The 10,313-nt window shown below is 71.1% G+C and overlaps 1 protein-coding gene across 9 annotated transcripts; it reads right to left on the bottom strand.

The window, feature by feature from the left end:
* Positions 1–565: 565 nt before the first annotated feature.
* NACAD (NAC alpha domain containing) lies at positions 566–9,589 on the bottom strand. Of its 9 annotated transcripts, none has more exons than XM_032686448.1 (10): positions 9,160–9,589; positions 4,791–7,045; positions 3,200–4,448; positions 2,582–2,758; positions 2,417–2,505; positions 2,256–2,339; positions 1,618–1,764; positions 1,406–1,537; positions 900–1,022; positions 566–708 (listed from the first exon to the last, which is right to left on the bottom strand). In XM_032686448.1, exons 1-10 carry the CDS (start codon positions 9,179–9,181, stop codon positions 694–696), a joined length of 4,293 nt encoding a protein of 1,430 aa, XP_032542339.1. In that variant the 5' UTR covers positions 9,182–9,589; the 3' UTR covers positions 566–693. The 9 variants fall into 9 exon arrangements, with proteins under 9 accessions (XP_032542339.1, XP_032542331.1, XP_032542315.1 ...); XM_032686440.1 differs by having other exon boundaries at positions 3,200–4,464; positions 4,705–7,045; positions 9,160–9,588; XM_032686424.1 differs by having other exon boundaries at positions 3,200–4,367; positions 4,464–7,045; positions 9,160–9,586.
* Between the last annotated feature and the right edge of the window lie 724 nt (positions 9,590–10,313).

The following is a 10,313-nucleotide window of genomic DNA, read 5'->3' on the forward strand; positions in this document are numbered from 1 at the left end:
GGCACAGAGGGGGCCCCTCCGAGACCCTTCCCATTCCCAGGCCAAGAAACCGGGGGCAGGAAGGGGGTGGCAAAGCAGGGGGACCCCAGGTCCTTGGGATCTGGGGAGCAGGAATTCCCTCCCTCAGAGCTGGGGGAGTTTCCTTCCCATCATTAAACCCTTTGGGAAACTGGGAATTTCAGGAAAACCCCCATTTTTGACAGGATCCAGAGAGCTCCTAACAGCTCATGGGGGAGTGGGGGTGGTTTTATATTTCCATGGGACACGGGATTAAATTCTGGGAGTAAGGCAGAGCTGCAGCGTCCTGGCAGGTCCTGGCAGGTCCCTGCCACACTCCCCATTGCCCCCCTAAAGCTGGGAGGGGTAAACCCTGACCCCCAATGGTGTTGGGAGCACCCTGGGGTGCTGCCACCCCTGACCCCAATGAGAGCCCCAAAACCTGCCCACCCTGCTGTGCCTCCACCTCCCCATCCCAGTTACAACCCCCTGTGCTGCCCCCACAACCCCCCCCCGGGCTGGAAAAAGGGCTCCCCAGACCCCCCAAAATCACCACGGGGGGGCCAGGTGCGATCCAAGGGGTGCAGGAGGCCTTTATTGAGCGGTCCAGGGGAGGAGGAGGAGGATGGGGGGCAGGAGGAAGGATCTGGGGGGGCTCTGTGCATCTATACAGGGGGGCCAGGCCAGCCCCGGCCGCTACATGGTCAGTTCCTGCGGGAGAGAGGGCGAGTCAGGGACCCCCGGGACACCCCAGATCCTGCTGGGGAGGGGTCCCGGCCCCCCGGAGGGAGGGTCCCGGCCCCCGGGAGGGAGGGTCCCGGCCCCCCGGAGGGAGGGTCCCGGCCCCCGGGAGGGAGGGTCCCGGCCCCCCGGAGGGAGGGTCCCGGCCCAGCCCCACTCACCATGATGGCGTTGACGATGTCGTTGTTGTTGTGCCGCAGGGCCCGCACGGCTTTGGGGCGGGACACGTTGGCCTGGGCCATCACCAGCTCGATGTCCCGCACCTCCAGCCCCGTCTCGTCCACCTGGGGGGGGGGGCACAGGGCTGTCACCCCCCCAAAGGCACCCACCCAGAGCTTCGGGGGTCCCCCAGCCCCCATCCCGGGAGCCCCTGTGTGTCCCCTCCCAGGGCACATCACACTGGCCAGGGCCATCCCCAGCTCTGTGTCCTGCCCCTCCAGCCCCTTCCTGTCCCCATGGGGGGCCACAGTGCCTGTCCCCCCCCATAACACCCCACAGGACCTTGGGGGTCCCCCAGCACACCTCAGGGACTCCCCCCGTGCCCCCTCCCAGGGCACAAGACCATAACCTGAGCCACCCCCAGCTCCGTGTCCTGCTCCTCCAGCCCTGTCCCCCCACCTGGGGGAGGAACAGCTCCATTACCCCCCCGAGCCCCCCCAGCACCCACCTCCTCCTCCTCCTCGCTCTCCTCCTTGATGGCGAGGGCAGGGGCCGTGTCTGTCACCAGGGCCGAGTGTTCCAGCGGCACCTTGAACTTCTCGGCCGCCGCTTTGTGCACTTGCTGGGACAGGTCCTCGATCTGGGGGACACAGGGGGTCACTGCCGGCCCCCCCCGGGCAGGGACACACACACCCCCCCACCTCGGACCCCCGAGCCCACCTTGGCCTCCCCGAAGACGATGTAGATGTCGGAGGCGGGGCTCTTGAACACGTCGGGCTTGGAGATGACGAACAGGATGTTCTTGGACTTGCGGATGGTGATGCGGGTGACGCCGTGGATCTGCCGCAGCCCCAGCTTGGACATGGCCTGGGGGCACGGGGGGCACGGGGTGACCCCCTGCACAGCAGCCCAGCGGGGCTCCAGCCCCCCCAGTGACACCCCAAATCCCCGGGATAACGGGGAAACCGGGGATGGGGGATGGAGGACATTGTCCCTGGCATGGCCAGGATGGGACCCCCAACCCAGGGTGGGGACCCCCAGACGCTCCCCAGTGTGGCCTGGAGAACCCCCTGGAGTGGGGGCTTGAACCCCAACACCCCAGAACTAACCACCCCAAAAACCCGGGGTGAAATAAGGACCCCAGCCCCATGGGGGAGCCCAACCCCAACCCCATGGGTGAGCCCAGCCCCACCCCAGTGTGACCCTCCCCAGAGTGGGGACCAGACCCCCAACACCCCAGGACTGACCCCCCGGCCCAAACCCTGGGATGGGGATCCCAACCCCACATAGGGACCCCCAGTTCCCTGTGGGACCCCCTGTTCCCTGTGGGACCCCCCGTTCCCTGTGGGACCCCCCACCTTCCGGGCCTTCTTCTCGCTCCGGCTCTGCTTGGCCTTGCTCAGCGGTTCCTCTCCGGGGCCGAGCGCGTGGCCCAGGGGCACCTGCAGAGAGGGGGGGTCAGGGGGGCCCTCAGCACCCCCGGGGGGCTCCCACCAACCCCAACCCCCCAAACCCCCACCTGGGGCTGGGCGGGGGGCGGCTCCGAGCCCTCGGGCTCCTCCAGCTCCGGGATGGACTCGTCGTTGCTCTCGGACTCGTTCCCGGACCCTGGGAATGAAGGGGGGCAGGTGAGAGGGGCCCCCAGACCCCCCAAGCCCCGGGGGTACCCAGGGCCCCCCCTCACCTCGGTGGTTGGGCTGGCAGCGCTGGGGGGCCGGGTCGGCCCGGGGGGTCTCAGCCTCGCTGGACGAGCTCGACTCGGACTGCAGAGACCCCCGGGGGGGCCCCCGGCCCCCCCCAGCCCCCGGCCCCACTGCTCGGCCCCGGGGCTCCGGCTCCTTCTGCGGGGGGGGCTGGGGGGCTGCGGGGGGACGGGGGCTGAGCCGAGGGGTCCCCAAAACTCCTCTGGGGGGTCAAACCCCTGCTCACCCCCATCACCCACCCCGGGACACCCCCAAAGGCACATTCCCCCCCCCAGATGCCCACCCTGGTGCCAAGAAATACCCCGGGAGGGGGGCTGAGCAGGGGGAGGGGGGGAACCTCCCATGGGGGTGAACCCCCCCACTCACCCCCATCACCCACTCGGGAACAACAACCCCCCACCCCCAAAGGCACTCTCAGCCCCCCCAAGTGCCCACCCTGGCCCCACACAGTCCCCTATGGCAGTGGGGGGGGCTGAGCTGGGGGGCCCCCAAAACCCCTCCATAGGGCTGAACCCCCCCAGAGACCCTCCCCAGTCCCCCCCCGGGTGATGCCCACCCCACACCCACAGCCACGGAGGAATCTGGGGGGTGTCTCTTACCTTCGAGGTGCTTCCTGGAGGGGGGCAGCCCCGGGGGGGGCTCCTGGCCGGGGAGGGGCCCGGGGGGGGCCGGGGCCAGCAGGGACACGGCGGCGGGAGGAGGCACTTGGCTGAGTTTGGGGGGCGCAGGGCGGGGGGGCTCGGGGGGGGTCGGCTCCTGGGGGGGCCCCTGCTGAGCCCCCACGGCGGGAAGGGGGCTGGAGGAGACCCCCCCCACCGCCTCCTCCTCCTGCTGCTGCTGCTCAGGGGGAGCTGGGGGGGATCTTGGGGGGCCGGGGGGGCTTGGGGGACCACCCTCCCCCAGGACTTTGGCATCGGTGCCCCCCTCATTGGGGCCGGGGGGCTCAGGGCCCGGCCGGGGGGTGGGGGGTTCCTGCAGGGGCGGGGGCAGGTCCTCGAGGGCCCCCCGGGGCAGGGCGGTGACCCCCGGGCCGGCCCCGCACCCCGAAAAGGCACCGGGTGGTGGGAGCAGCTCGGGGGGGGCCGGGGGGGTCCCCACAAACACCTCCCGCTCCGAGGCCGTGAACAGGGGCGGGGGGGCCGCGGGACCCTCATCATCCTCCCCCCCCTTCTCTTCTGCCTCTTCCTCCTCCAGTGGCTCCCCGAGGGTGCAGGGGGGGCTGGGGGTCCCGGGGGAGTGTGGGGGGCTGGGGGTCCCGGGGGAGTGTGGGGGGCTGGGGGTCCCGGGGGAGGGTGGGGGGCCCTCCCTGGTGCTGTCGAGGCTGGAGTCGGGGCGGGAGCGAGATGCATCCGGTGGCTCCAGGGACGAGCCCTCGGGCGAGGTGGTGGCCACGTCCCCCCACCCCTCGGGGGGCTCGGGGACCTCCCCGGGGGGCTGTGACAGTGACCCCTGTGACAGGGGACACGGGAGGGGAGCCGGGGGCTCGTGGGACAGGGTCATCTCAGCTGCCAGCACCACAGGGGACACGGGCTGGGGCGGGGGGCTCGGGGTCACCGGGGCACTGGCTGTGGTGGCCACCAGGCTGGGGGTCACTGGGGCACTGGCTGTGGTGGCCACCAGGCTGGGGGTCACTGGGGTCACCGGGGCACTGGCCATGGTGGCCACCGGGCTGGGGGTCACTGGGGCACTGGCTGTGGTGGCCACTGGGCTGGGGGTCACCAGGTCAGTGGCCGCGTCATCCAGCGGGGTTGGTGTCACTGGTGTCACTGGCTCGGTGTCCCCGGTGTCCATCAGGCTGCAGGTCACTGGTGTCACTGGGGCAGTGGCTGCAGTGTCCATCTCATCCAGTGGGGTTGGTGTCACCAGGTTGGTGGCCACAGTGTCCATCAGGGTGGGTGTCACTGATGTCAGCACATCAGTGGCCACAGCATCCTTCAGGGTGGATGTCACCGGTGTCACCAGGGCAGCGTCCACAGTGTCCATCTTGTCCAGCAGGCTGGGAGTCACCGGTGTCACCGGGTCAGTGGCTGCAGCGTCCATCTCATCTGGTGGGCTTGCTGTCACTGGTGTCACCAGGTCAGTGGCCACAGCGTCCAGTGGCGTTGGTGTCACCAAGTTGGTGGCCACCGTGTTCAGCTCATCAGGGGGGCTCGTTGTCAGCAGGTCAGTGTCCACAGTGTCCATCTCATCCAGGGGGGTTGGTGTCACCGGTGTCACCAGGTCAGTGGCCGTGCTGTCCATCAGGTCGGGTGTCACTGGTGTCACCACTGCAGTGCCTGCAGTGTCCGGCTCATCCAGGGGGGTTGGTGTCACCATGTCAGTGGCCACAGTGTCCAGCTCATCCAACGGGCTGGCTGTCACCAGTGTCACCAGCTCAGTGGCCACAGTGTCTGGTGGGCTGGGTGTCACTGGGCCGGTGGCCGTGCTGTCCATCAGGCTGGGTGTCACCGGTGTCCCCAGATCAGTGTCTGGCTCACCCAGAGGGGTTGGTGTCACCGGTGCCACCATGGCAGTGACCGTAGTGTCTGGCTCACCGGGCGGGCTGGGTGTCACCGGGCTGGTGGCCACCGTGTCCATCTCATCCAGGAGGATTGGTGCCACGGGTGTCACCAGGTCAGTGGCCATGGTGTCCATCAGGCTGGGGGTCACTGGTGTCTCCAGGTCAGCAGCCATGGTGTCCATCAGGCTGGGGGTCACCAGTGTCTCCAGGTCAGCGGCCATGGTGTCCATCAGGCTGGGGGTCACTGGTGTCTCCAGGTCAGCAGCCATGGTGTCCATCAGGCTGGGGGTCACCGGTGTCTCCAGGTCGGTGTCCAGCTCAGGTGTCGCTGATGTCCCCAGGTCAGTCTCCGCAGTGTCCCCCAGTCCAGGTGTCACTGGTGCCACCTCCTCAGTGGCCGCAGTGTCCGTCTCATCCCAGGGGATCGGTGTCACCGATGTCCCCAGGCTGGTGGCCGTGGTGTCCGGCTCACCGTGGCCATCAGTGCTCCCTGCTCTCCCTGTGCCGAGCTCAAGGTCACTGTCACCGTCGCTGTCACCCCCAGGGCTGTCCCGGGGCTCCCCGTTGGTCCCCCTCAGCCGGTGGCTCTGGGGGTCCCTGGTGCAGAGCCCGGGGCGCGGGGGGACACCGACTGTCACCGCTGGCTCCGTGCGAGGTCCCTGTCCCGGCGCTGCCACTCCAGAACTTTCTGCCACCTCCTCGGGGGGCTCCAGGGGGGACCACGCCTCCAGCGTGGGGACAAAGTCGTGGCCGTCCTGCTCCGTGTCCCCTCTGGGCAGTCCCGGGGGGGTCCCCGCAGACCCGGGGCCCGTCCCCTCTGCGGGGGGGTGACACGGGGACCCGGCGTGAAGGTGGAGCTCGATGCCGGGGGTGCCCGTGGGGGCGGTGGGGGTGCCCGGGGGGGTGCCCGGGGGGGTGGCCGTGCCCCCCGCGTGGCGCTCGGTGCCGTAGAGCCGCTCGTCCTCGTCCCCGTCGTAGGCGGCCGAGTCGGACGAGGCGTCGGTGTCGTCGCGGAAGGCGAAGGCCTCGTCCCCCCCCTCGGGGATGGAGCTCTCGGACAGCGAGCGCAGGAACGAGGCCGAGGTGCTGCCTTCGTCCTCCTCCTCCTCCTCCTCCTGCCCGTCCCCGGGGGGGGCGCGGGGGGAGATCTCCACGGCCTCGGCCTGGAACAGGAGGCTGCCCCGGAACGGGAGCAGCGCCGCCGGGATCAGCCCCGACACCTCGTCCTCATCCTCGTCTTCGTCCTCCTCCGGCGTCTGCCCGTCCTCCTCATCCTCATCCTCGTCCTCCTCGCAGCCCGGGGGGGCAAAAGAACCCTCCTCGTCCTCCTCGTCCTCCTCATCCTCCTCCTCGGGGGACAGCGGGGGGAAGGCCGGGGGGTCCCCCAGGCCGGGGGGCAGCAGCAGGGCCCCCCCCAGGCCCTCGGGGTCCCCCTCGGGCTCCCCCAGGCCTTCGGCCTCGGCCGCCAGGTTGGGGGAGCAGGACGGGGAGGTGCTGGCGGTGCCCGAGGAGCCCCAGCTGCCGCCCTCGGCCGTCATGTAGGAGCCCGAGGGGGACGTGGGGGGCGAGCACAGCCCCTCGCTGTCCCCGTCCGTCGGCTCCTCGGGGGGGGGCCGGGCCCCCCCCGCCCGCACCGGCGTCGAGGGGGCCGTGAAGAACAGCTCGGGGTCCAGCGCGGGGGGGCGGCCCGGGGGGGGCTCTTTGGGGGGCGCGGGGAAGGGGCAAGGCACGGGGGGGCCCCCCCGGGGCTCGGGGGGGGGGCAGCGGGTCTCCTCCCCCATGACGATGCGGGTGTCCAGGGGGTCCGCGGGCGGGGGGGGCCGGCAGGGAGAGCCGGGGGGGGCGGCGGCGGGGGGGCCGGGGTCGCAGCTGGCCCCCTCGGGGGGGGGACGGGCCTCCTCCTTGGCCGGCATCGGCGGGGGGGTCGCGGGCATCGGCGGGGGGGCTGCGGAGAGAGGGGACAGCCCTCAGTGCCACAGACCCCCCCAGTCACCACGGGGAGGGGAGACCCCCTCCCCCAGTGCCACGGACCCCCAGGGCCAGTCCAGGGTGTCACCCAGGGAACTGCCTGGGGGTGGTGTCACCCCTCACCCATCGGGGGGGGGGAGAACAGGGTGACCCCCACCCAAACCAGTTGTTGGGGGGGGCTCCCCAGGGTCTGGGGACACCGGGGGAACACCAGCAGCTCCCCCTCCTCAAACTCCTCTCGGGGGGGGCAATAAGGCTGTAGCTGCATCAAGGGGGGACCCCAAGCCAGATCCCCACAACGCAGAGGGACCCCTCCCTTGGGTGGGGGGAGCACACCCCCCCTTACAGCCCCCCCTCCAGGGAGTCCCCGAATTTGGGGGTGCTCAGCCCCCCACTGCGCACCCGAGGGGGTGGGAGGGGTGTGCAGCCCCTTCTCCCTCCCCAAACACCCCAAAACCACCTTGTGGGACCCCCCCATATTACCTGGACCCCTTTCCCCATTACCTGGGATCCTCCCTGTGTCACCTGGGACCCCTCTCCCATTACCTGAACCCCCCCCCCACACATTACCTGGGCCCCCCAGGGGTGGATCCATAGGGAGGGAGCAGCCGCAGCCCACGGGACCCCCAAACCTGCAGCACCACCCCCCCGCCCCCCCCGGTGTTATATAGGGGCGGGGGCGGGGCGGCGCGGGGCGTGCCGGGAGGGGGCGGGGCCTGGCGGGGGTATTTGCGGGGCAGGTGCCGCTGCCCCCCCCCACTCTGAGATGGTTCAGTCCAAGCCCCCCCCTCCCCACAACGTACTGAAGGAACTCCTGAAAGGTTCCTTCGGGGGGGGGGGTGTCACCCCGCCAAGGGGGTCCCGTACTGCCCTCCCGCCCCCCCGAGTCATTCTGGGGGGTGATTCTGGCCTATAACATGGGGGGGGCGCTGCTGGGACCCCCTTAACGCAGCCCTTCCCCACCTCTGCCTGGCCGGGACACCCTCACACTTTGGGGGGATGTTTTGGGGTCCCCTCGCACTCCCACCTGGCACACGGTCCCCCAGAACCCCCTGGAGAGGATGCCCTAATTCCCTCCCCCCTAAAATGGACCCTTATCCCATTTTGGGGTCCCCCCGACTCAGCTCCTGAGGCCCAGGGGGAGGTGACACTGGGCTGTGTCCCCTCGATCCCCCCGGCAGGTGACAGTGGCCCCCCGGGGACATCGGTGCAGGGTGACCTTGGGCTGTGCCTCAGTTCCCCCACGCGGTGGTCCCGGGGGGTGGGTGGGATGGTGCTGGGGGGGTGAGGCTCAGCCCCCCCAGTCCCCCCAGTACAGGGCTGGGGTGGGGGACAACCCGCCGCCGACCCCCCTGGGGCTCCTGGGGGGTGAGGGAGGAGCGGCCCCGAAGTGGGGTCCCCAAAGTCCGTCCCTGGGGGGCCGTGCCGGAGCCCCCCAGCTGTGCCGGGCCCGGAGCCGCGGGCGGTGGCTGCCGAGAGCCGGGCCCGCGTCCTGCAGCGCTCCCGCTCCATCCTCATCCTCCGGCTCCGTCATTCCAGCCCGTCCTTCATCCCCCCGCTCCATCCTCATCCCTCTTGCTCTGTCCTCCATGGCTCCCGCTCCGTCCTCATCCTCCAGCTCCATCCTTCCCACTCTGTCCCTCATTCCCCCCCTCCATCCTCATCCTCCGGCTCTGTCCTTCATCCCCCCCCTCCATCCTCATCCTCCCATCCCGCACCCCTCCACCCCTCCCGCTCCGTCCTTCATCCCCCCGCTCCATCCCGCATCCCTCCACCCCTCCCGCTCCGTCCTTCATCCCTCCAGTCCCATCCTCATGTCTCCGTCTCCATCCTCCCTTCTCCGCCCTTCGTCCCACCGGCTCCATCCTCATCCTCCCGCTCCGTTCTTTCCGCTCCGTCCTTCATCCTTCCGGCTCCGTCCTTCTTCCCCCCGAGCCACCCTCGTCCCCCCGCCCCATCCTCGCCCTGCGGCTCCCTCGCCCGGCTCCCCCTCCATCCCCCGGCCCGTCCTCCATCCCCCTCCCCGCGTTCTTCCAGCCCCATCCCGGCCGCCCCGCTCCCTCCTGTCCCCCCGCGCCCCCCCGGCCTCACCTGCCTCCGCTCCCTCCGGCATCCCGTTCTCCTGCTCAGTCCGCCCCCCCGGCGGATTTCAGGGACTCTCCGGTGTCGGCCCCCCCCGCCGCCCCCCCCCGCTCCCCCCGCTCGGGCGGACGCGGCTGCGGCGGCAGCGCCGGAGCATCAGCGGGGCGGGGGCGGGGGGGGCGCGGGGGGGCTCGGCCCCGGCACCCCGCTGATGTCAGCGGGAATCGCGGCCCGCCCGGCCCCGCTCTGTCGCGATACGGGGCTTGTGCCGGAGGGCGCTGCGGCGGGAGGGGGTCGGGGGGGGCTCAGGGCCCACCCAGCGCTTGCATCAGCTCCGGGGGGGGGGGAAGGGGGCGGACCCGGCCTCAGTGTCCCCCACTTTGTCTCTTAAAAAAGGGGGCTGAGCCTCCCGCGGGGTCCTGCGGGGACGGGGGGGGACACGCAGGGCGGAGCCCCCCTGAAAGCGTCTGCGCCTGTGTGGCGGCAGCAGAGCGGGGAGATGTGGGGGCGTCGGAGGGGGGGCCCGGCCTCGGTGTCCCCTCCCGGAGCGGGATTTTGTCCCTTAGAAGAGGGGATCGAGCATCCCCGGTGTCCTGGGGGGATTTGGGTGGGGACGCCGGGGGGAACCCCCCGAAAAGCATCTGCGCGTGTGTGGAGACAGCGGGGGGGGGACGTGGCGTGTCCGTCAGCTCCTGGACGGGGGGGCCGGATGGGGGGGTCCAGCCTCAGCTCCCCCCGCGCAGTGGAGTTTTGTCCTTAAAAAAGGGGGACGAGCCTCCCGCGCGGTCCTGGGGGAGGTTGGAGGGGACGCACAGGGCGGAGCCCCCCCAAAAGCGTCTGCGCGTGTGTGGTGACACCGCGGGGGAGGGGGGCACACGCGGACCTGCGTGTCCCCCCCGTCTGTCACCGCCGGGGGTGCGGGATGGGGGGGGACGGGAGAGGACGCGCGTTGCCATGGGAACGGCTCTTCCCCCGTCTCCCTGGGGATGGGGAAGGAGGATGAGGAGGGGTCCCTGGGGGGGACACACATGACCCCCCCGGACAGCGGGGTGGGAGGGGAGTGATGCCCAGGAGGCACCGGACACCCCCAGGTCCTCCTGCCCCAGTCACCCCACGGCCTGGACCCCCACAGCACCCCCGAGGGACCTGGGGGGGCGAGGAGC

The sequence above is a fragment of the Chiroxiphia lanceolata genome, chromosome 1, assembly GCF_009829145.1.
Source record: "Chiroxiphia lanceolata isolate bChiLan1 chromosome 1, bChiLan1.pri, whole genome shotgun sequence".
NCBI classification, from domain to species: domain Eukaryota; kingdom Metazoa; phylum Chordata; class Aves; order Passeriformes; family Pipridae; genus Chiroxiphia; species Chiroxiphia lanceolata.